This window comes from Gadus chalcogrammus, chromosome 6, assembly GCF_026213295.1.
Source record: "Gadus chalcogrammus isolate NIFS_2021 chromosome 6, NIFS_Gcha_1.0, whole genome shotgun sequence".
Classification (NCBI taxonomy): Eukaryota; Metazoa; Chordata; class Actinopteri; order Gadiformes; family Gadidae; genus Gadus; species Gadus chalcogrammus.
The window spans coordinates 422112-445959 of record NC_079417.1 but is presented as its reverse complement, the minus strand read 5'-3'; the positions used below and the strand labels follow the sequence as shown (position 1 = coordinate 445959).

The 23848-nt window shown below is 55.8% G+C and overlaps 3 protein-coding genes across 3 annotated transcripts; 1 reads left to right on the top strand and 2 right to left on the bottom strand.

The window, feature by feature from the left end:
• Positions 1–120: 120 nt before the first annotated feature.
• Positions 121–3958, bottom strand: snip1 (Smad nuclear interacting protein). Its single transcript, XM_056592678.1, has 4 exons — positions 3525–3958; positions 2797–2968; positions 2032–2660; positions 121–1141 (listed from the first exon to the last, which is right to left on the bottom strand). Exons 1-4 carry the CDS (start codon positions 3731–3733, stop codon positions 880–882), a joined length of 1272 nt encoding a protein of 423 aa, XP_056448653.1. The 5' UTR covers positions 3734–3958; the 3' UTR covers positions 121–879.
• On the top strand, positions 3449–9335 carry LOC130384476 (axonemal dynein light intermediate polypeptide 1-like). Its single transcript, XM_056592679.1, has 6 exons — positions 3449–4373; positions 4571–4701; positions 5150–5319; positions 5620–5798; positions 8862–9026; positions 9175–9335. The coding sequence occupies exons 1-6, from the start codon at positions 4281–4283 to the stop codon at positions 9208–9210; spliced, it is 774 nt and encodes a 257-aa protein (XP_056448654.1). The 5' UTR covers positions 3449–4280; the 3' UTR covers positions 9211–9335.
• LOC130384474 (nucleolar GTP-binding protein 2-like) lies at positions 9038–23630 on the bottom strand. The gene is made up of 16 exons (XM_056592677.1): positions 23445–23630; positions 22980–23064; positions 21835–21929; positions 20892–21031; positions 15630–15814; positions 15055–15121; positions 14600–14758; positions 13900–14013; positions 13676–13804; positions 12786–12890; positions 12516–12674; positions 11596–11703; positions 10541–11061; positions 10117–10193; positions 9936–10012; positions 9038–9800 (listed from the first exon to the last, which is right to left on the bottom strand). Exons 1-16 carry the CDS (start codon positions 23506–23508, stop codon positions 9666–9668), a joined length of 2220 nt encoding a protein of 739 aa, XP_056448652.1. The 5' UTR covers positions 23509–23630; the 3' UTR covers positions 9038–9665.
• Positions 23631–23848: the final 218 nt, after the last annotated feature.

Below are 23848 nucleotides of genomic sequence, written 5' to 3'. Positions count from 1 at the left end.
TCACTGAACACTGTAGGAAAGCTGCTCTAGCACCCCCCCTGCTGCCGAGGAGAGGAACTACACCTCAACCTAACCAACAGGGCCACCAGTGGAGCATGAGAGGCATGTTCCCCTGATCCGCTTTAGCACAGAATGAGAAGAAGTTCATCAACGTTCAGTTCAACCAGTTTGCACCCAGTATAGAGCTTGGTGAGGCAGCCCCGGGCTGGGAACACTGGTTGACTGTAATGGAGAAACAGAAGGTTCTCTGAGATTCATGAGATGTTTAAGCTTCCTGGCTTCAGGATTTCTAAACACACAACACCTCAAACCCTTTGTTCAGTCTTTATTCACAATACAAAACACCAATACTGAATTATGAATGACGAATGCATCAAAGAGTAGAAACTCAACTTGAAAACCCCCCTGTACACCCGCATAAAAACTGAAATCACCGGCTTATTGTTCAGACAGAACCAAGGCTGTGAGGAAACACTGAGACTAAACATACAGACAGCCTTACATCAGGTGAACAGACTACAGAGCACAGAACCAGGGTTCAGTGGAGCACAGAACCAGGTTCAGTGGAGCACAGAACCAGTGGGACCAGTGGCTCCGTGGCTCAGCAGAGCACAGAACCAGTGAGACCAGTGGCTCCGTGGTTCAGCAGAGCCAGGAACCAGTGGGATCAGTGGCTCCGTGGTTCAGCAGAGCCATAGACCAGTGGGACCAGTGGGACCAGTGGCTCCGTGGTTCAGCAGAGAGCCGACGAGGAGAGGAGTGGGGGCGAGTCCTGAGAAGTAGACGCTGTTCTGAGAGACGATTGGCCGGTCAGAGCCAACGCCTTTTTTGGAATTGGATAAACCAATGGCTGAGTCCGCGGTGGTGCTGTGGGCAGGGCTACTCGTCCAGCCCGTCGTCCTCGTCCTCCTCCCCGGCAGTCTGGGCGTCCACCTCGGCCGTGTCCGAGAACTCGTGCAGCAGGACGTACTCGCGGCTGCTGAAGCCGAACTTGAGCACGTCCTTCTCCTTGAGCTCGTAGTAGCGCTGGCCCTCGATGCGCTGGTTGTTCAGGTAGGTGCCGTTCCCCGAGCCCAGGTCCAGCAGGTAGGGTTTCACCCGACGGCCTGGGGTCCCGTCCAGACGCGTGTACTCCACCAGCCTGGGGGGGACAACATGTACAGAAAACAGCTTTATTTTAATGAAAATAGAGCTGAGCTAGAGCTGCAGTTTCCCTAAGAGTCTGACTGTTAGAGCTCTAGAGCCCCCCCCCCCCCCCCCCCCCAGGGGTCTGACTGTTAGAGCTCTAGCCCCCCCCCCCCCCCCCAGGGGTCTGACTGTTAGAGCTCTAAACCCCCCCCCCCCCCCCCCCCAGGGGTCTGACTGTTAGAGCTCAGATTTGTTTTGTGGTCACCAGAAAAGGAAAAAGGAAAATTATTGAAGCTCCATCTTCATGAATGATATGAACTCCTCTTTCCCTGCCTCGACCCCCCCCCCCTCCCTCCCCGTCCCTCCCCCGGTCCCGTCCCTCCCTCCCCGTCCCTCCCCCTCCCTCCCCGTCCCTCCCCCGTCCCTCCCCCGGTCCCGTCCCTCCCCCGTCCCTCCCCCTCCCTCCCCGTCCCTCCCCCGGTCCCGTCCCTCCCCTCCCCTGTCCCTCCCCCTCCCTCCCCGTCCCTCCCCGTCCCTCCCCGTCCCTCCCCCTCCCTCCCCGTCCCTCCCCCGGTCCCGTCCCTCCCCGGTCCCTCCCCTGGTCCCTCCCCCGGGTCCCGTCCCTCCCCGGTCCCTCCCCTGGTCCCTCCCCCGTCCCCCCCCGTCCCTCCCCCGGTCCCGTCCCTCCCCGGTCCCTCCCCTGGTCCCTCCCCCGCCCCCCCCCGTCCCTCCCCCGGTCCCGTCCCTCCCCCGGTCCCGTCCCTCCCCTCCCCTGTCCCTCCCCGTCCCTCCCCCTGTCCCATCCCTCCCCCGTCCCTCCCCCTGTCCCATCCCTCCCCCGTCCCTCCCCCATCCCTCCCCGTCCCTCCCCCGTCCCTCCCCCTCCCGGGTGGGTCAGGTCACCTGTACTGGAAGATGGCGTGCTGCTTGGAGCAGGAGGGGTGGTCGATGGAGATGTCGGCGATCTTCCTGTCGCGGCCCAGCAGGTAGGCGCTCTGCCGGTGGACGTACATCACGGGCAGCGGCTCGTCGTTCTTGAAGGGGTACAGGCGCCAGCGCCGCTTGGGGATACGCGCCTCGGGGGGCTCGTTGTACTTGATGACCACGCCCCTGAAGGTGTTGGTGTCCTCCGTCAGCGCCCCCGACAGCCCGAAGTCGGGCTTCTCCTTGTCGGGAGGGGGGTCGTCGCCGCCCTCGCCCCCCTCCTGGGGCACCCCGAAGGCCCCCGCCCCCTCCTCTTCCTCCCTGCGCGCCCGGGCCTCCCTCCGCCGCTCGTCGTGCTGCTGCCGCTCCTCCTGCTGCTCCTGGGGGGCCGGCCCGCCCCGCGGCGCGTCCCACCGGCCCCCGCGCTCCCGTGGCGGTCGGTCCGTCTCCCACCGGCTCCTCCGCTCCGGGGGGGGGTCGCTCCGCACACGCTGGTCCTCAGCCCCGACGGCCCCCGCTCGGTGAGGCTCGGCGCCCCCTCCCCGGGGAGGCTCCGCGGCCCCCCCCCGGGGAGGCTCTGCGGCCCCCCCCCGGTGAGGCTCCCGCTCCTGTCAGGAGAACCAGTGTCAGCACGGTGACCAGCTGGGGGTCTGCAGAGACCCTCTTCAATACATAGTCAACAGTTACAGTCGCAGTACAGGAGGGGTACAGGAGGGGTACAGCTATGACTGGGGGTCTCCTCACCCGTTTGATCCTGGCGTCTCCCCCCCGGTGGGGACTCCCACCCCTCTGGTTCCGAGGGGACCGGCTGCCCCTCCTGGGGGGAGACCTCTCCTTCTTGGGGGGAGACCTCTCCCTCTTGGGGGGAGACCTCTCCCTCTTGGTCGGGGATCGATCCCGCGGTCTGACAGGCGATCTGGACGAGGTAAACAAAGGATCGGATTCCCCGAATCAATTAAATAATTAGAATATGGAAAACTAATGGTTCGACTCAGTGACCGACGGCTGGCTGTACACAATGTAATGTACGTTACATTGTGTACAGCCAGTTCACACGTGCCTAGGCGAAATGGTTGATTTGAAGCTAATTATTTCAGTGCTGCTTTTACACGCATAGTGTAATGTACAGTTACATTAAAGTTTGACCTCTGGGGACCAGTAGAGCTTCATCACCGTGTGACGTGTTAAAGAGACTGCATGTATCCGCTCTTCTAACCAACCTCTCAAAGCACTTTACAACACTGCCTCACATTCACCCATTCAACCACACGTTGACACAACGACGGCGGAATCAGCCCTCAAGGCGACAGCAAGCTCGTTATGAGCAGTCAGAGTGAGGCGTCTTGCTCAGGGACTCCTCGACACTCAGATAGGAGGAGCCGGGGATCGAACCATCAACCTCCCGGTTACCAGCCGCCCCGCTCTACCTCCTGAACCACATGCTGTGTGGACAGTGATCCTGAACAACCAACCTGCTGCTCCTCCTGCGGGGGGGACTCGGGCTGGCGGACCGGGGTCGGGGTCTGGGGCTGAGGGACCGGGAACGGTGTCGGGTTCTTGGGCTGGGGGACCGGGACCGGGGGGGTCTCGGTCTCCGCGCGGGACTCGCTCTCTCCTGTTTGATTCTCACCCTCGCCTCCCGCGGCGGGGATTCCCGCCTCCGTCTCCTCTCTTTCTCCATCTTAAAGCAACGCGACTAACCTGGTTTATATTGAACTAAACGTTTATCATAGCGTCCAGAAATGTGATTTTATACACAATGAAGGTAAAACTCTAAACACCAAAACTTCTATTGTGTAAACGCTGTTTCGTTTCCACTTCCGGTGGTGCGCAGGAAACAGTCTCCGACGTCCCAGTCCCTTCCCCGACTGATGGTTCCGCCACCACTCGGGGCCTTCTTTATTTGTTCTTTATTCATCCTTCATTTATTCTTTATTTATTCTTTATCCCAGTTTGAATGAGCTGAGAAGTGAAGGCCGCGTACAGTATTAATTATACCACTATAGCATGAGTACGGACGACGTTTCAGCCTCCAGCTGACCCCAGTTCAGGCGGGTAGCAGAGCGCATGCGCTACCGGACGGCTGGTAACCATGGCACCATTAACGGTCAACGTGATGAGCGTACGTTCTGCTGGTAACCATGACGACATCAACAGTCAGAGTCACAGGTGAAGCGTCGAGTATTTACTGTTTCTCCCGCCGTAGAAAGTGAGTTAAAGTCATCAGAATGATCCCCCCGGCGGAGTCCCTGCTGAGGTACGACACCCCGGTCCTGCAGAGCAGAGCCGTGGAAAGAACCGCGGACCGGAAGACCCCCAAGGTAGGACGGAGAGGAACCTGAACCAGAAAACCGCTCTGAAGCGGCTCAATAAACCGCTCTGACCGGCTCAACAAATCTCGATTCTGGGCTCATACATGTTTGTGTGTGACTATCTTTGTATTTGTGTGCCTGTCTGTATTTGTGTGTGTGTGTGTGTGTGTGTGTGTGTGTGTGTGTGTGTGTGTGTGTGTGTGTAGGCACGGTCTCTGAAGCCCAGCCCCCAGCAGCCCCCCCTGTCCGGCCCGGTCCCCCCGCCCCCCCGATCCCCCGGGGCCGACGCCCCTAGACAGCAGACGGAGGAGGTCCTCAACGCCCTGCTGCCCCCCAGGTATACCCCACCCACTGGGTGACACCAGCCACTGGGTGTACCCCACCCACTGGGTGACACCACACTGGGTGACACCCCACCCACTGGGTATATACCCCACCCACTGGGTATACACCCCACCCACTGGGTGACACCACCCACTGGGTATACACCCCACCCACTGGGTGACACCACACTGGGTGACACCCCACCCACTGGGTATATACCCCACCCACTGGGTATACACCCCACCCCACACCCCACCCACTGGGTATACACCCCACCCACTGGGTGACCCCACCCACTGGGTGACCCCACTAGTCATTGGGCTCCTATCTGGCCCCATGGTCACTAACAGAGTGAAGCTCCTTCTATAGTTGTATCCGCTTGTCTGATGTCAGCGTCCAGTGGCTCTCGGCGGCGCTGTAGGTCTGTGAGCTCCGCCTGCTGAGGTGCTGTGTGTCCGCAGGGAGTGGGCGGAGGCGGGCCAGCTGTGGGTGCAGCAGGTGTCGAGCACCCCCTGCACACGCTCCGACGTGGTGCAGCTCACGGACCAGCTGGACGCGCTGCTGGGGCGGCGGCAGGCCCGCGAGACCGGCATCTGCCCCGTCCGCCGAGAGCTGTACGGACAGTGCTTTGGTGAGGACCGCCTGCTGGGGCCTGGAGGCGACCCCCGGACCCTGACTGGGGGTGGACAGAGCCCCCAGACCCTGACTGGGGGCTCTGTCCACATGAGCTACACCTGATATCTCCTAGTGCTTCTAGATCACCAGGGCTCCATCACCCATCACAACCAGCCGCCCGTTGGTCCACTGGGTAGACTGGAGTCATACTGGGCCCTCTGTAGTAGAATCAAACAGCTGCCTCCTTACCCTGACCTCTGACCCTAAGACGAGCAGTTCCGTCAGGTGACCAGCAACTGTGACCTCTGACCCTCAGACGAGCTGATCCGTCAGGTGACCATCAACTGTGCGGAGCGCGGCGTCTTGCTTCTACGCATCCGCAACGAGATCCGCATGACAGTGGCGGCCTACCAGACGCTGTACGAGAGCAGCATGGCGTTCGGGGTCCGCAAGGCCCTGCAGGCCGAGCAGGGCAAGAGCGACATGGAGACACGGGTGAGAGAGAGAGAGAGGCAGAGAGAGCTAGGGTCAACTAGCACACACTGCAGAGAGCTAAGGGTCAACTAGCACACACTGCAGAGAGCTAAGGGCCAGCTAGCGTCCAGTAGAGAGCTAGGGGTCAGCTAGCGTCCAGTAGAGAGCTAGGGGTCAGCTAGCGTCCAGTAGAGAGCTAGGGGTCAGCTAGCGTCCAGTAGAGAGCTAGGGGTCAGCTAGCGTCCAGTAGAGAGCTAGGGGTCAGCTAGCGTCCAGTAGAGAGCTAGGGGTCAGCTAGCGTCCAGTAGAGAAGTTGGGGATAGCTAGCGTCCAGTAGAGAGCTAGGGGTCAGCTAGCGTCCAGTAGAGAGCTAGGGGTCAGCTAGCGTCCAGTAGAGAGCTAGGGGTCAGCTAGCGTCCAGTAGAGAGCTAGAGGTCAGCTAGCGTCCAGTAGAGAGCTAGGGGTCAGCTAGCGTCCAGTAGAGAAGTTGGGGATAGCTAGCGTCCAGTAGAGAGCTAGGGGTCAGCTAGCGTCCAGTAGAGAGCTAGGGGTCAGCTAGCGTCCAGTAGAGAGCTAGGGGTCAGCTAGCATCCAGTAGAGAGCTAGAGGTCAGCTAGCGTCCAGTAGAGAGCTAGGGGTCAGCTAGCGTCCAGTAGAGAGCTAGGGGTCAGCTAGCGTCCAGTAGAGAGCTAGGGGTCAGCTAGCGTCCAGTAGAGAGCTAGGGGTCAGCTAGCGTCCAGTAGAGAGCTAGGGGTCAGCTAGCGTCCAGTAGAGAAGTTGGGGATAGCTAGCGTCCAGTAGAGAGCTAGGGGTCAGCTAGCGTCCAGTAGAGAGCTAGGGGTCAGCTAGCGTCCAGTAGAGAGCTAGGGGTCAGCTAGCATCCAGTAGAGAGCTAGAGGTCAGCTAGCGTCCAGTAGAGAGCTAGGGGTCAGCTAGCGTCCAGTAGAGAGCTAGGGGTCAGCTAGCGTCCAGTAGAGAGCTAGGGGTCAGCTAGCGTCCAGTAGAGAGCTAGGGGTCAGCTAGCGTCCAGTAGAGAGCTAGGGGTCAGCTAGCGTACAGTAGAGAGCTAGGGGTCAGCTAGCATCCAGTACTGGTTGTAAGGACTGCCTTAGCCTATGGTGTTGATGGTTCCTGGTGTTATAGCTCATTGTTCTGTTGTGTTGATGGTTCCTGGTGTTATAGCTCATTGTTCTGTTGTGTTGATGGTTCCTGGTCTTGTAGCTCATTGGTCTGTTGATGGTTCCTGGTCTCTTTTGTTGATGGTTCCTTTTTTTTTTGTTCATTGGCCTATTGTTTATGGTTCCTGGTCTGTTGTGTTGATGTTCTTGTTGTGTTGATGGTTTTATTGGTCTGTTGTGTTGATGGTTCCCGACATGATGTGTTGATTCCTGTTGTGTAGATTATTCCTGGTCTGCTGCTCAGTGGTGTTGATGGCTCCTGGTCTGTTGATGGTTCCTGGTCTGTAGCTAAGTGGCCTGTTGATGGTTCCTGGTCTGTAGCTCAGTGGTCTGTTGATGGTTCCTGGTCGGTTGATGTTTCCTGGTCTGTAGCTCAGTGGTCTGTTGATGGTTCCTGGTCTGTAGCTCAGTGGTGTTGATGGTTCCTGGTCTGTAGCTCAGTGCTCTGTTGATGGTCCCTCCCTGGTCTGTAGCTCACTGGTGTTGATGGTTCCTGGTTTGTAGCTCAGTGGCCTGTTGATGGTTCCGGGTCTGTTGATGGTTCCTGGTCTGTAGCTCAGTGATCTGTTGATGGTTCCTGGTCTGTAGCTCAGTGGCCTGTTGATGGTTCCTGGTCTGTAGGTCAGTGGCCTGTTGATGGTTCCTGGTCTGTAGCTCAGTGGCCTGTTGATGGTTCCTGGTCTTTAGCTCAGGGGTGTTGATGGTCCCTGGTCTGTAGCTCAGTGGCCTGTTGATGGTCCCTGGTCTGTAGCTCAGTGGTGTTAATGGTTCCTGGTCTGTAGCTCAGTGGTCTGTTGATTGTTCCTGGTCTGTTGATGGCTCCTGGTCTGTTTATGGTTCCTGGTCTGTAGCTCAGTGGCCTGTTGATTGTTCCTGGTCGGTTGATGGTTCCTGGTCTGTAGCTCAGTGGCCTGTTGATGGTTCCTGGTCTGTAGCTCAGTGGCCTGTTGATTGTTCCTGGTCTGTTGATGGTTCCTGGTCTGTAGCTCAGTGGCCTGTTGATTGTTCCTGGTCTGTTGATGGTTCCTGCCCTGTAGCTCAGTGGCCTGTTGATGGTTCCTGGTCTGTAGCTCAGTGCTCTGTTGATGGTTCCTGGTCTACTCAGTAGCTCAGTGGTGTTGATGGTTCCTGGTCTGTAGCTCAGTGGCCTGTTGATTGTTCCTGGTCTGTTGATGGTTCCTGGTCTGTAGCTCAGTGGCCTGTTGATGGTTCCTGGTCTGTAGCTCAGTGGCCTGTTGATTTTTCCTGGTCTGTTGATGGTTCCTGGTCTGTAGCTCAGTGGCCTGTTGATTGTTCCTGGTCTGTTGATGGTTCCTGCCCTGTTGATGGTTCCTGGTCTGTAGCTCAGTTGATGGTTCCTGCCCTGTAGCTCAGTGGCCTCCTGTTGATGGTTCCTGGTCTGTAGCTCAGTGCTCTGTTGATGGTTCCTGGTCTGTAGCTCAGTGGTCTGTTGATGGTTCCTGGTCTGTAGCTCAGTGGCCTGTTGATGGTTCCTGGTCTGTAGCTCAGTGGCCTGTTGATTGTTCCTGGTCTGTTGTTGGTTCCTGGTCTGTAGCTCAGTGGCCTGTTGATTGTTCCTGGTCTGTTGATGGTTCCTGCCCTGTAGCTCAGTGGCCTGTTGATGGTTCCTGGTCTGTAGCTCAGTGCTCTGTTGATGGTTCCTGCCCTGTAGCTCAGTGGCCTCCTGTTGATGGTTCCTGGTCTGTAGCTCAGTGGTCTGTTGATGGTGCCTGGTCTGTAGCTCAGTGGTCTGTTGATGGTTCCTGGTCTGTAGCTCAGTGGTCTGTTGATGGTTCCTGGTCTGTAGCTCAGTGCTCTGTTGATGGTTCCTGGTCTGTAGCTCAGTGGTCTGTTGATGGTTCCTGGTCTGTAGCTCAGTGGTCTGTTGATGGTTCCTGGTCTGTAGCTCAGGGAGCTGGAGCTGGAGAAGCAGGACTTGGAGCATCAGCTGAGCGAGCAGAAGGCCAGATGTGAGGCGGTGGAGAAGAGAGAGCTGGAGATCCGCCAGACCGAGGAGAGGAAGCACGGTGAGGAGATCCAGTTCCTCAAGAGGACCAACCAGCAGCTCAAGGTGACGCATGACCCCCTCCTTTCAACATTTACAACCACTTTATTTAAAATAGCTTTTTATTTGAAAGAGTAATGTAGTTTACATTGAAATGACAGGTTTTTTTATTATTTTTTTCCACGTTAGCATTTAAAGAATGTTCTCATTGCAGGCCCAGCTGGAAGTAACCATCACTCCAAAGAAATGAGATCCTCCGACACAAGACACCTGACCTCATTTAAGGCCTGGACGCAGATTTATAAAAAACATTCAACACATTGTGGGTCTCTGGGTGTAAATATCTTTTTACAGCACAAGTTATCGTTTTCTCTGAGACTTGAAAGGTTGTCGAGATGCCAGCGGGCGCGTGGGTCAGACATGTGTCTAGAGGTGGATTAATGAGTCCTTATCTGCCCCCTGAGGCTCCAACAGAAGGCTCTGGAGTGCACACTCCACTGAGCTGAAATGTGCCCTCCATCAGTCCACTTGATGGAGGACACATTTCACCTCCACACATTAAGTGTGCACTCAGGGAACCCATTAAACAAAAGGCTCAGAGAGCCACGCCCCCACCCCTCCACCAATGAGAGCTCCTCTTAGGACTCCTCCCTGTCAGTCCGCCAGCAGGCTGTGTGAAGGCCTGTTAGTGTCCACAGCGTTCCTCTAGCGCTTTGCCTTCTTGCCCTTCTTCCCCTCCAACACGGGCATCTTCTTGTCCCGGTTCTTGTTCTTGACGTTGTGCGTCTCGTAGTAACGCGCGCCCACCTTCAGCTTGCTCGCCCGCTCGGCTGCGCGTCTCTGGGAGAGAGAGAGAGTGGAAGGCGTCAGTGCAGGTTCCCTCCACGACCCCGCTGTCGCTACATTTACACTCTGTTGTATATTAGATTCACGTCCAGCATGGTTTACAGGCCGTGATGAGGAGGAAGAGGTCACCTGTTTGGAGGTCATCTTGGCCGCGGCCGGGGTTTCCTCCTCCCCCGCCCTCCTCTTCTTTGACCTCTCGATCACAGCTGGGAACAGAGCACTGAGCGTTAACCAGGCTGATGCTGGGACATTCCCCAACGATAAGGGCACTAGCAGGTGGTAGGGGTGGGGGGGATGTGTGTAGACCTACCTTTAATATGGGCTTGCTTCTCATCTTGTTTGGGTTTGTCGTCTGCTAACACTTTGCTTGACAGCCCCTTTGGAATCCTGTGCAGAGAGAGAGAGAACATTAGCGGCGCATCAAGGCCGCTGGAAGCTGGCGGCTGACTGGCCTCCCGCCACACGGGGCCGCGCACAGCCTGTGATGTAGCGTTGCGCACCCTGCCAGGGCTGAGGCCCTTATTGAAGACAGGCCGTTGATTAGGCAGCACCGGCACCACATGGAGCCTCTCACAATAACACATCTCAGGGGCTCCTAGGGGCCAGAGAGGAGGGATAGGCCCTGGCTCCTAGGGGCCAGAGAGGAGGGATAGGCCCTGGCTCCTAGAGGGATGGCCCTGGCTCCTAGGGGCCACAGAGAGGAAGGAGGGATAGGCCCTGGCTGTGGGACGTACCGGATGGCAGAGAAGCGTTTGGACTTGGCGCGGTCCAGGAACTGCTTGTATTTTGCGATCTTCTCGTCCAGCTGACGGATCGTGTTGCTGGGGCCTTTGGTCACCCCTGCTGCCGCGGTGCTGGGCCGCCCCGCCTGTCCCCCTGCTGCAGCCTGCTCCTCCTGCTGCTCCTGCTGCTCCTCCTCCTTCTCCTCCTCTCCAGCATCCTCCTCATCCTCCTCCTCCTCCTCCACGTCGGAGAAGTCGGAGGGGTCGAGGTCGGCCATCTCCACGGGGTCCAGGTCCTCGTCGTTGAACTCCGGCGCCACCGAGATCTTCCCAAAGTTCTGACGCACGCCGGCCAGAATCTTCTGGACCTGCTCCTTCTGCTTCTCCTTACATCTCTCCTGGGCCTCCTGCTCTGCGGGCATGGCCGCCACCTCCTCCTCCCCCTCCTGCTGCTCCTCCTGCTGCTGCTGCTGCTGCTGCTCCTCCTGCACCTGCACCTCAGCCCCAGGTGCAGCGGCCTCCTTCTCCTTGCCCTGCAGGAGTCACATCACATCCATGGTCAGGTCTCCTCCCTTCATTCTCTTTTAGCAGCTAGCGTCCATACTAATACAATAGTTGGTCGTTTTCCTGAATATTGATTGATTTCTAGGAGGCAGCACACAGCCGACACACCCAAAGGAAAGGATGAACGAATAACACAATGACCTTCTCAAAGTTCACATCACACAACATGGATGAAACACTAGCCTCCAGAACAACCCAAAGATAGACATGAAGAGGCCACGATGACGTCATCACGCTGCAGTCACGATGACGCCGTCACACCATCACGATGACGTCATAACACCGTCACAATGAAACCATCACAACGTCACTATGACGCTGTCACACATCACGATGGCGCCATCACCCAGTCACAATAACGCTGTCACACGTCACGATGACGTCACTATGACGCCATGTCGCCATCACGACGCCGTCACAACGTCACGATGACGTCATCACACCGTCACGATGACGCCGTCACGATGACGTCATCCCCGCCATATGGTTCCACCGGTTCTCACCTCCGGGTCGTTATCGGGTCCTGGCGGTTTCACGAAGAACGGGATGCGTCCCCTCTGCCAATCGTTGAGCACCATCTTAGAGACCGTGACAATGTCTGGTTCTCCGCCCTGCAACACAACAGCCCTATGATCACATATCATGCTGCCGCTGCCTATTTAAACACCACGGGTAGTCAAAGGAGAAATCCGGTGTCAATGGATGGTTTATTACAAGGACATTTTATACACACAATACCATCAGTAGCTCAACCATCGATGCCATCTTGTTTTTAAGACTCGATAGGTAGATTGGCGAACACAGAGCTTGCGTGTTGTTGACGGATGTCACAAGCTCTGTGTTCGTCAATCTACCTATCGAGTCTTAAAGACAAGATGGCGTCGACAGGTGAACTACGGATGGTATTGTCTGTATAAAATGTCATTTTTAATATCAATCTGTCACTTACAAAGTTATCAATGCCTCGTTTTATAAGTCAAGACCCTTATTATACTACCAAATAAGTGTAGGGCTATTTCTAGCCTTGTAAGTGGTTTAAAATAGCGATTTAGTTTTTACCATGAGACATACCCTATCGTTAATAGCATTTTGGTAGAATCGGCTGAAATCAGCCAACTTAAGAATGCGTCTATATGCACTTTTTTGCTGCCAAACGAACATTCCAACTCGTTATCATACCAATCATATCCCAGATCAATTTTACCCCGGATTTCTCCTTTAACAAGCCACTGGTTATTAAAAGCTGATTCTTAAAAAACGAATTATTATTAACAACACTGTTTATCTATGATCGACTGGTTTATCTATGAGCTTGGGTCACTAACGAGCCACTGATTCTTAACGAGCTGATGGGAGACCATCTCCTGGGTGTGGGCCTTCAGATAGGGAGGTGATCTGCGGTAAAGCCCGGCCCCCTGCTGACCTTGTGCAGCTTCCCGGTGCGGAAGGCCAGTTTCTCCAGGAAGTCCTCTGGGGAGCTCCAGGTGGGGATGCGGTAGGTCTTCTGGATGTACTCGGGCTTGGCCCGCTCCAGGACGGCCGGGATGTGCTCCTCTGGGTGCTTGATCTTCTCCACTTGGACCTGAGGAGAACATGATGCAGGCGTTCAGCGCAGGCGGTCTAATGGTTACCGACCTAGACTACAGAGCAGCTCAAAGAATAATAACAAGACGATCATTGTGGCTGAACTCACCACTCCCTTCAGGACGATGTCTGACTCGCTGTCCTCAGACGGGTACACCACGCCCGGGCAGTCGATGAGGAAGATACGGCGCATCAGAGTGATGTACTGCCACACCTAGAGAGACAAGACCGTAGAGAGACAAGACCCAGAGCATCAGAGTACTGCCAAACCTAGAGAGACAAGACCGTAGAGAGACAAGACCCGGAGCATCAGAGTACTGCCACACCTAGAGAGACAAGACCGTAGAGAGACAAGACCCAGAGCATCAGGGTACTGCCACACCTAGAGAGACAAGACCGTAGAGAGACAAGACCGTAGAGAGACAAGACCCGGAGCATCAGAGTACTGCCACACCTAGAGAGACAAGACCGTAGAGAGACAAGACCCGGAGCATCAGAGTACTGCCACACCTAGAGAGACAAGACCGTAGAGAGACATGGGTGAGGGGGGGGGTCTGTCTGTATATAGCTGGGTTGGGGGGGGGGGGGGGGTCTGTCTGTATATAGCTGGAGATGGGGGGGGGGTCTGTCTGTATATAGCTGGAGATGGGGGGGGGGGGGTCTGTATATAGCTGGAGATGGGGGGGGGGGGGGGTCTGTCTATATAGCTGGAGATGGGGGGGGGTCTGTCTGTATATAGCTGGAGATGGGGGGGGGGGGTCTGTCTATATAGCTGGAGATGGGGGGGGGTCTGTCTGTATATAGCTGGAGATGGGGGGGGGGGGTCTGTCTATATAGCTGGAGATGGGGGGGGGGGGGTCTGTCTGTATATAGCTGGAGATGGGGGGGGGGTCTGTCTATATAGCTGGAGATGGGGGGGGGGGTCTGTCTATATAGCTGGAGATGGGGGGGGTCTGTCTGTATATAGCTGGGGGTGGGGGGGGGAGGGCGGTACAGTACCTTGGTCTCCCCGGCGATGGGCGCCACGTTGCAGACCTTCTTGGACCTCAGGGTGTTGATGACGGAGCTCTTCCCCACGTTGGGGTAGCCGATGAACCCAACGCTGATCTGCTTCTTATCAGTGTGGAGCTGGGGGGGGAGGAGGAGATGCTCTACGTCAGTCTGCTGAAGTGGCCCCCTACAGAGATCTACGTCAGCGGGTGGAGGTGGAGGGTGAGGCTCACCTTGCCGAACTGCCGGAGCAGCTGAATGAGGCAGCCTTTGCCGAAGGAGTTGGTGAGGCTGGCGTGGAAGGCCAGGGTGGGGTTAATGGCAGAGAGAATGGCCACCCAGCGTTTCTATAGCAACAACAAGGGTGGGGTTCATCGTCATGGATACACAACAACAAGGGCGGGGTTCATCGTCATGGATACACAACAACAAGGGCGGGGTTCATGGTCATGGATACACAACAACAAGGGGGGGGTTCATGGTCATGGATACACAACAACAAGGGGGGGGTTCATGGTCATGGATACACAACAACAAGGGCGGGGTTCATGGTCATAGATACACAACAACAAGGGTGGGGTTCATGGTCATGGATACACAACAACAAGGGCGGGGTTCATGGTCATGGATACACAACAACAAGGGCGGGGTTCATGGTCATGGATACACAACAATAAGGGCGGGGTTCATGGTCATGGATACACAACAACAAGGGGGGGGTTCATGGTCATGGATACACTGTGGCCTCCCCTACTGACGGTGTGTTGTACCCAGTACTCCTGTGCAGTCCTGGGGGGCTAAACACCGGTCCTCATGGAATACTGTAGGGACCTTTTCACATACTCATCTAATAATGCAGAAACTGTTCAGTGAGGTTCAGGGTAACGTCAGCTCTGATTGGCTGGTCAGGAAAGGTCTTCAGAGGTGACCTACCGTGACCCAGGTTGGGATGAGGTCACACTTGTTGAGGACGAAGATGAGGTGTTTCCATGGCTTCTCCTTCTTCATGTACGTCTCGATACTCTGGGAGCGCGTGCCCATTGGGTCCCGGGCGTCCAGGACCTGGATCACCACGTCGGACGAGTCAATCACCTAGGGAACAGGACCCGTCAATCAATCACAGGACCCGGCAATCAATCACAGGACCCGCCAATCAATCACAGGAACCGCCAATCAATCACAGGACCCGCCAATCAATCACAGGAACCGCCAATCAATCACAGGAACCGCCAATCAATCACAGGAACCGCCAATCAATCACAGGAACCGCCAATCAATCACAGGAACCGCCAATCACTCGACCAGTCAATCAATCACAGGACCCGCCAATCACCTCCCTCCATCAGGTGTGTTAATGCGTGTGTGAAACAGTAGCAGTGATACCGTACCTTGTACAGCTCTCCCCAGATCCTCTTGGACTGGCCCTTCTTGAAGATCTCTTCGCGCACCTCCTCCCTGGAGAGACAGGGTTCACTTCATCATCCCCATCCTCCTCTTCCTCATGACCGTCCCCCCCTGCTCGTGATTTAACTCGAGCAGGGTATGTAACCTGGTTTACAGAGCACTAGACTAGAGGGACCTGGTTTACAGAGCACTAGTAGACTAGACTAGAGGGACCTGGTTTACAGAGCACTAGACTAGACTAGAGGGACCTGGTTTACAGAGCACTAGACTAGACTAGAGGGACCTGGTTTACAGAGCACTAGACTAGAGGGACCTGGTTTACAGAGCACTAGACTAGAGGGACCTGGTTTACAGAGCACTAGACTAGACTAGAGGGACCTGGTTTACAGTGCACTAGACTAGAGGGACCTGGTTTACAGTGCACTAGACTAGACTAGAGGGACCTGGTTTACAGAGCACTAGACTAGAGGGACCTGGTTTACAGAGCACTAGACTAGAGGGACCTGGTTTACAGTGCACTAGACTAGAGGGACCTGGTTTACAGAGCACTAGACCTTACCGGACCCCTGAATCCTCGGTGACCAGGTCGCGGTCCTTGTCGGCGCTGTAGGAGAGGACGGAGGCCTCCGCCCGCACCACCAGGTCCTTGACGTCCTCCACCAGCAGGCTGGGCCTCTTCCTCTGGGCCCGCGGGCCGAAGGTGGTCTGGAAGCCCTCGGTGTCAAGGATGTGCACCTTGGAGTTCTGGAGGAGAGGAGGAGGAGGACATTAGAGGGGGGAGGAGGAGGAGAAGGAGGAGGACGTTAGAGGGGGGAGGAGGAGGACGTTAGAGGGGGAGGAGGAGGTTAGAGGGGGGAGGAGGTGGGGGAGGAGGAGGAGGGAGGAGGAGGACGTTAGAGGGGGGAGGAGGAGGTTAGAGGGGGGAGGAGGAGGAGGAGGAGGAGGACGTTAGAGGGGGGAGGAGGAGGTTAGAGGGGGGAGGAGGAGGAGGAGGAGGTGGGGGAGGAGGAGGAGGACGTTAGAGGGGGGAGGAGGAGGTGGGGGAGGAGGTGGAGGACGTTAGAGGGGGGAGGAGGAGGACGTTAGAGGGGGGAGGAGGAGGAGGAGGACGTTAGAGGGAGGAGGAGGAGGACGTTAGAGGGAGGAGGAGGAGGAGGGAGGAGGGGGAGGACGTTAGAGGGAGGAGGAGGAGGAGGGAGGAGGAGGAGGAGGTTAGAGGGGGAGGAGGAGGACGTTAGAGGGGGGAGGAGGAGGAGGAGGTTAGAGGGAGGAGGAGGAGGAGGTTAGAGGGAGGAGGAGGAGGACGTTAGAGGGGGAGGAGGAGGACGTTAGAGGGGGAGGAGGAGGACGTTAGAGGGGGGAGGAGGAGGACGTTAGAGGGAGGAGGAGGAGGACGTTAGAGGGGGGAGGAGGAGGACGTTAGAGGGGGGAGGAGGAGGTTAGAGGGAGGAGGAGGAGGAGGACGTTAGAGGGGGGAGGAGGAGGACGTTAGAGGGGGGAGGAGGAGGACGTTAGAGGGAGGAGGAGGAGGACGTTAGAGGGGGAGGAGGAGGACGTTAGAGGGGGGAGGAGGAGGACGTTAGAGGGGGGAGGAGGAGGACGTTAGAGGGGGGAGGAGGAGGACGTTAGAGGGAGGAGGAGGAGGACGTTAGAGGGGGGAGGAGGACGTTTGAGGGGGAGGAGGAGGACGTTAGAGGGGGGAGGAGGAGGACGTTAGAGGGGGGAGGAGGAGGACGTTAGAGGGGGGAGGAGGAGGACGTTAGAGGGGGGAGGAGGAGGTTAGAGGGAGGAGGAGGAGGAGGACGTTAGAGGGGGGAGGAGGAGGACGTTAGAGGGGGGAGGAGGAGGATGTTAGAGGGAGGAGGAGGAGGACGTTAGAGGGGGAGGAGGAGGACGTTAGAGGGGGGAGGAGGAGGACGTTAGAGGGGGGAGGAGGAGGACGTTAGAGGGGGGAGGAGGAGGACGTTAGAGGGGGGAGGAGGAGGACGTTAGAGGGGGGAGGAGGACATTAGAGGGGGGAGGAGGACGTTAGAGGGGGGAGGAGGAGGACGTTAGAGGGGGGAGGAGGAGGTTAGAGGGGGGAGGAGGACGTTAGAGGGGGGAGGAGGAGGTTAGAGGGAGGAGGAGGAGGACGTTAGAGGGGGGAGGAGGAGGACGTTAGAGGGGGGAGGAGGAGGACGTTAGAGGGGGGAGGAGGACGTTAGAGGGGGGAGGAGGAGGACGTTAGAGGGGGGAGGAGGAGGACGTTAGAGGGGGGAGGAGGAGGTTAGAGGGGGGAGGAGGAGGACGTTAGAGGGGGGAGGAGGAGGACGTTAGAGGGAGGAGGAGGAGGAGGAGGTTAGAGGGGGAGGAGGAGGTTAGAGGGAGGAGGAGGAGGTTAGAGGGAGGAGGAGGAGGAGGTTAGAGGGGGAGGAGGAGGACGTTAGAGGTGGGAGGAGGAGGTTAGAGGGAGGAGGAGGAGGAGGACGTTAGAGGGGGGAGGAGGAGGTTAGAGGGAGGAGGAGGACGTTAGAGGGGGGAGGAGGAGGACGTTAGAGGGGGGAGGAGGAGGACGTTAGAGGGGGGAGGAGGAGGACGTTAGAGGGAGGAGGAGGAGGAGGTTAGAGGGGGGAGGAGGAGGAGGAGGACGTTAGAGGGGGGAGGAGGAGGACGTTAGAGGGGGGAGGAGGAGGACGTTAGAGGGGGGAGGAGGAGGACGTTAGAGGGAGGAGGAGGAGGACGTTAGAGGGGGGAGGAGGACGTTAGAGGGGGGAGGAGGAGGACGTTAGAGGGGGGAGGAGGAGGAGGACGTTAGAGGGGGGAGGAGGAGGAGGAGGTTAGAGGGGGGAGGAGGAGGAGGAGGTTAGAGGGGGGAGGAGGAGGACGTTAGAGGGGGGAGGAGGAGGAGGAGGTTTAGAGGGGGGAGGAGGAGGACGTTAGAGGGGGGAGGAGGAGGACGTTAGAGGGGGGAGGAGGAGGACGTTAGAGGGGGGAGGAGGAGGACGTTAGAGGGGGGAGGAGGAGGACGTTAGAGGGGGGAGGAGGAGGACGTTAGAGGGGGGAGGAGGAGGACGTTAGAGGGGGGAGGAGGAGGACGTTAGAGGGGGGGGGAGGAGGACGTTAGAGGGGGGAGGAGGAGGACGTTAGAGGGGGGAGGAGGAGGACGTTAGAGGGGGGAGGAGGAGGACGTTAGAGGGGGGAGGAGGAGGACGTTAGAGGGGGGAGGAGGAGGTTAGAGGGGGGAGGAGGAGGAGGAGGAGGAGGACGTTAGAGGGGGGAGGAGGAGGACAGAGGGGGGAGGAGGAGGAGGAGGAGGAGGACGTTAGAGGGGGGAGGAGGAGGACGTTAGAGGGGGGAGGAGGAGGAGGAGGAGGAGGACGTTAGAGGGGGGAGGAGGAGGACGTTAGAGGGGGGAGGAGGAGGACGTTAGAGGGGGGAGGAGGAGGACGTTAGAGGGGGGAGGAGGAGGACGTTAGAGGGGGGAGGAGGAGGACGTTAGAGGGGGGAGGAGGAGGACGTTAGAGGGGGGAGGAGGAGGACGTTAGAGGGGGGAGGAGGAGGAGGACGTTAGAGGGGGGAGGAGGAGGAGGACGTTAGAGGGGGGAGGAGGAGGAGGACGTTAGAGGGGGGAGGAGGAGGAGGACGTTAGAGGGGGGAGGAGGAGGAGGACGTTAGAGGGGGGAGGAGGAGGAGGACGTTAGAGGGGGGAGGAGGAGGACGTTAGAGGGGGGAGGAGGAGGAGGACGTTAGAGGGGGGAGGAGGAGGAGGTTAGAGGGAGGAGGAGGAGGAGGTTAGAGGGAGGAGGAGGAGGTTAGAGGGAGGAGGAGGAGGAGGAGGGAGGAGGAGGAGGACATTAGAGGGAGGAGGAGGAGGAGGACGTTAGAGGGAGGAGGAGGAGGAGGAGGGAGGAGGAGGAGGAGGGAGGAGGAGGAGGAGGACGTTAGAGGGAGGAGGAGGAGGAGGAGGACATTAGAGGGAGGAGGAGGAGGAGGAGGTTAGAGGGAGGAGGAGGAGGAGGAGGTTAGAGGGAGGAGGAGGAGGGAGGAGGAGGAGGAGGTTAGAGGGAGGAGGAGGAGGAGGAGGTTAGAGGGAGGAGGAGGAGGAGGTTAGGACACCAGCTGGGGAGAGGGAGAGGAAATCCTTGGCATGGCCAACAGACGTTATTCATGCTGATTCACTGGAGCAGGCAGTTTAAACCTCGACCATATCTACAGGGGTTCTTTTCTGTTATGGTAACAAATCAAGATCCTAACAACCGTATCTTCCAAGAAACCGGTTCTTGTTTGCAGAATATTAAAACATGCAGACAAAAAAATGCTAATTGTCTCCTCCTCAATAACCATGGGAACCGCAGCAGAGCTCTCCTGATACAAGCACAACCGTGATGGAATAGAACGCGATATGCAAAATAAATAAAGAATTGTTACCGTAACTGAATGGAAATCAGTACAATTTCTATTTATCTTTCTTTTACAATTCAATAAAGATGTTATAATGTAAATTCATTTTTAGGGAATATTACAGAACATAATACATATTTTTTTTATCGCAATCGTCGGTCATTATCGGGAAAATAAGCTATCACAGAAATAGTCCTCCAAAGACATTGACAACATCCTGTCTGCCAGAGAGGGATAAATTTAGTAATTTAAAATTATTTAATTTATCTTCAGTGTGCATTGGCCAATCTGATTTGTCTTGACACGATTGTGATTCAGCCTATGCATAGCATGCACGCAAACTCACAGCCAGACACAAGAACTCCTAATTCAAGAGCAGCTTCTCTTTGATGTCATAGAAAAGAAAGATTAGAAAGAAAAGAAAACTGCAACCTATTTTTTTACATACTTCCATATCGTGTTGTACTGCAGGCTGCATTGATTATTGCATCGTTCATAGAACGTCATATTTGGGAAAAATGACGTTCTATGACTTATGTAATAAAATTAGATAAGTTAATTAATCTGTTGATGTCTTTAATGATCATCACAAAATAAGGTGATTAATAAGTGATTAGCCAACTCTGAGTAGCAAACTGAGATGCAGAGATATATTTTAGAAAAACACCCATGGAAATGTACATTAAAAACATTGTTGCCTTGAGATGCATTGCTAATCGTTTTAGAATCGAGTCGTTGACCTCATAATCGAATCTTGAGGTGCCAAGAGATTGCCACCCCTAGCAGCAGCACAAGCTATTGGCAACGTAAGGCCAGCTGAGCTGCCCCTGACCCGATCAACACCGCCGGGCTCCTGGAGACAGGCAGCGGGAACACGATCCATCTCAAAGTATCAAGGAATGAACTCGGTTACATCAGTGGGATGGGCGCCCAACACCAGGCCTGCCCTCCCATTAGGACGCCAGGAATTCATTTTCAGACATTTAACGGCGGGTTTCAATAATCCCCGGGCGTACGAGAGCGATCACGAGGCCGTGCTGCCACGGAACCAATGAAGGATCTGGAATCCTCTGGAGGGCTCAGAGTTAGGACTCTCCACAGACAAGAAGATCTACCACCACAGAGTTTACAGCATCCAAGAACCCTCAAAACACCATCACCTGGAACATGCTGTCTCTGTGGACCTCCATCTCAGTCTGATGCACCCCCTCTCCCCCTCCCTCTCATCCCCTCTCCCTTCCTCCGAACCACCAAAACAACTGAAGGACTTGGTGGGTGGGGGTGTATCTCCTGGGGTGGGGGTGTATCTCCTGGGGGTGGGGGTGTATCTCCTGGGGGTGGAGGTGTATCCTGGGGGTGGAGGTGTATGGGGTGGAGGTGTATCCTGGGGGTGGAGGTGTATGGGGTGGAGGTGTATCCTGGGGGTGGAGGTGGTACTCACGTGGGCCTTGATGCGGTCGTGGAGAAGGGACATGGGCAGCTTGCTCCTCCTCATGATCACTCTGTACGGGTCCTTCTGCACGCGCCCCATCTCCTCCTGGAACTTCTGCAGGGACGACTGCTTGATGACCCGCGTGTTGGCTGGAGGCACGGAGGGTGAGAGGGTAAGATGGAGGCAGTACGCCCACCTCTGCTCATAGGCTACCGGGCGGGATCGAGGGATCGATCCCTTGGCATTGCCTGGGAATATTCTTTATAAGATACAGGTTCTCATCAGAGGGTATTTGCTATTTGATTGTCCTTGTTGGACCTAATGTAGGCAATGCTTACTTTATGTTAGGCTTAAATACTCCCAATTCTTACTTCCATTTCTTACGTAGGGTGAATTTCCTAAATTATAGAATAAGGCAGGTTGGCCATTGCTTATGCATTTTGAAAACTTCATCACTCCGTTGGGATTAACGGCGAACAATTCTGCATTTGGCGCAGTTATTTTATGGACAATATGCAGAAACTTTTCACTTACAAATGTACACTTTCGGGCGGCTCTCTTTTGCCATCATGCCTCCCTAGCCTTATTATGTGCAAATGTGTTAACCCTAGCTGTTATCTGAGTTATGAACTCCTCATAGGAGGTCCATATGACAATAAAGTCTATCTTTATCTTTATCTTTATATAGCTATCTGTTACTCTTGAGTGAAATAGACCTTGATCTATCCAGTTTGTAAAGGTAAGTAAAATGATGTGATAAACACCCCTTTCACGTGAAACAAAGCGGAAAACCTCGACTAATCGAATCCTAAGTGAGCGTCGTAGTACCATTTAACTCGGATCGCGAGTGACGTCTCTGTCGTTACAGGTTTTCCCAAGAGAGCCTGGTTATGTTCAGCGAGGTTCGTAGTAGGGGGCACAGGTCTCTGAGGGATGGCGGTCAGCGACTCACCGAACCACTTGATGTTGGGCTCCACGCGGGCTACAGTCCCGGGGGTCACGGAGGACTGGAACGACAGGTTCCGGATCACCTTCCCTCTGTTGTCGCTGGAAGGGACACCCAACAAAGTGAGACACACCACAGTGACACAAAACACAGTGAGACACACCACAGTGACACCCAACACAGTGAGACACACCACAGTGACAGACAATGACACCTAACACAGGGACACCCAACACACCACAGTGACAGACAATGACACCCAACACAGTGACACCCAACACACCACAGTGACAGACAATGACACCCAACACAGTGAGACACACCACAGTGAAACACACCACAGTGACAGACAATGACACCTAACACAGGGACACCCAACACACCACAGTGACAGACAATGACACCCAACACAGTGACACCCAACACACCACAGTGACAGACAGTGACACCCAACACACCACAGTGACAGACAATGACACCCAACACAGTGACACCCAACACACCAGTGACAGACAATGACACCCAACACAGTGAAACACACCACAGTGACAGACAATGACACCAAACACACCACAGTGACAGACAATGACACCCAACACAGTGAGACACACCACAGTGACAGACAATGACACCCAACACAGTGACACCCAACACACCACAGTGACAGACAATGACACCCAGCACAGTGACACCCAACACACCACAGTGACAGACAATGACACCCAACACAGTGAAACACACCACAGTGACACACAACACACCACAGTGACAGACAATGACACCCAACACAGTGTAACACACCACAGTGACAGACAATGACACCCAACACAGTGTAACACATCACAGTGACAGACAATGACACCCAACACAGGGACACACACCACAGTGAGACACAATGACACCCAACACAGTGACACACACCACAGTGACACACAACGACACCCAACGCAGTGAAACACACAACACAGTGAAACACACAACGACACCCAACACAGTGAAACACACCACAGTGACACACAACACAACGACCCCCAACACAACACAACACAGTGACACACAACACAACACAGAGACACACAACACAGACACACTGCGTGGTCCCGACGTGTGCTGGGTGCAGGGCAGGCCGACCGGGGGGGGGGGGGGCTCACCATCGCTGCTTCTGCCGGTACATGTTCAGCCTCTTGATGGTGGAGCGGTCTCGGAGGCTGGTGGCCCCCGCCTCCTTGGGCCGGTCTGGGAGGGACACAAACTGGTTTATATACTGGTATCCTCACATACTGGATTAAATACTGGCATCGTCCCATAGTGGTATCGTCACATACTGGGTTACATAGATTCGACCCGAGTTAGATTCCCGATCACTGCCGCTCAAACGGTCGAGGCAGCGCTGCTTAGCAACAACATCCAACAACGCATCGTCTAAAGCGATACAGGTCCGCTAACCCGACCCCCGGGTGGAGGCGTGAGCTGTCTCCTCTCCACCCGGGTTGGAGCCGTCTCCCCGCGGGTGGAGCTGTGAGCTGTCTCTCCCGGATTGAGCTGGAGGTTAGCCGGACCTGCTAGCATTAGCCGAGTGTGTGTGTGTGTGTGACTGTGAGTGGGACGGCGCTCACCAGGGTTGGAGCTGGAGGTGGAGGTGTTGATGGAGCTGCGCCCCTTGAAGCGCGGCTTCACCATGGTGGAGCGGCGGGTGGATGCTGCGGTACCTGAGAAAACAGAAAGTTGCGGGTACGAGTCCTAAAGTCCGAGTTCTGTTGTTACACACTGCACACGTGTTCCTCGAGCGCTGCGTTAACCGGAAAGACGTCACTAAACGTGCGACGCCGAGACCAGCCAATCAGAGACCGATACACCAGCCAATCGGAGAGCGATACAGCCTGAAGTCATGTGACTAATGTTATGTTTTTCATAATAATACTCGAATAATCAAAACGGCCCAAATATGATCTGATATGACCGACTTATTTACACCATAAATAATTAAAGACTATACAAACGTTTATATTTCCAAGAAAAA

What these genes read in the sequence shown, in the direction of transcription:
- snip1 (XM_056592678.1), bottom strand. Translation starts at nt 3,733, where the DNA reads ATGGAGAAAGAGAGGAGACGGAGGCGGGAATCCCCGCCGCGGGAGGCG. An exon ending in GAGACGCCAGGATCAAACGG is followed by an intron (nt 2,661 to 2,796) that starts GTGAGGAGACCC and finishes TTCTCCTGACAG; the next exon opens with GAGCGGGAGCCTCACCGGGG. An exon ending in CACGCCATCTTCCAGTACAG is followed by an intron (nt 1,142 to 2,031) that starts GTGACCTGACCC and finishes TGTCCCCCCCAG; the next exon opens with GCTGGTGGAGTACACGCGTC.
- LOC130384474 (XM_056592677.1), bottom strand. Translation starts at nt 23,508, where the DNA reads ATGGTGAAGCCGCGCTTCAAGGGGCGCAGCTCCATCAACACCTCCACC. An exon ending in GCCCAACATCAAGTGGTTCG is followed by an intron (nt 21,032 to 21,834) that starts GTGAGTCGCTGA and finishes CCGTGCCTCCAG; the next exon opens with CCAACACGCGGGTCATCAAG. An exon ending in GAAGCAAGCCCATATTAAAG is followed by an intron (nt 10,013 to 10,116) that starts GTAGGTCTACAC and finishes CTCTGTTCCCAG; the next exon opens with CTGTGATCGAGAGGTCAAAG.
- LOC130384476 (XM_056592679.1), top strand. Translation starts at nt 4,281, where the DNA reads ATGATCCCCCCGGCGGAGTCCCTGCTGAGGTACGACACCCCGGTCCTG. An exon ending in CGGACCGGAAGACCCCCAAG is followed by an intron (nt 4,374 to 4,570) that starts GTAGGACGGAGA and finishes GTGTGTGTGTAG; the next exon opens with GCACGGTCTCTGAAGCCCAG. An exon ending in AGAGCGACATGGAGACACGG is followed by an intron (nt 5,799 to 8,861) that starts GTGAGAGAGAGA and finishes CCTGGTCTGTAG; the next exon opens with CTCAGGGAGCTGGAGCTGGA.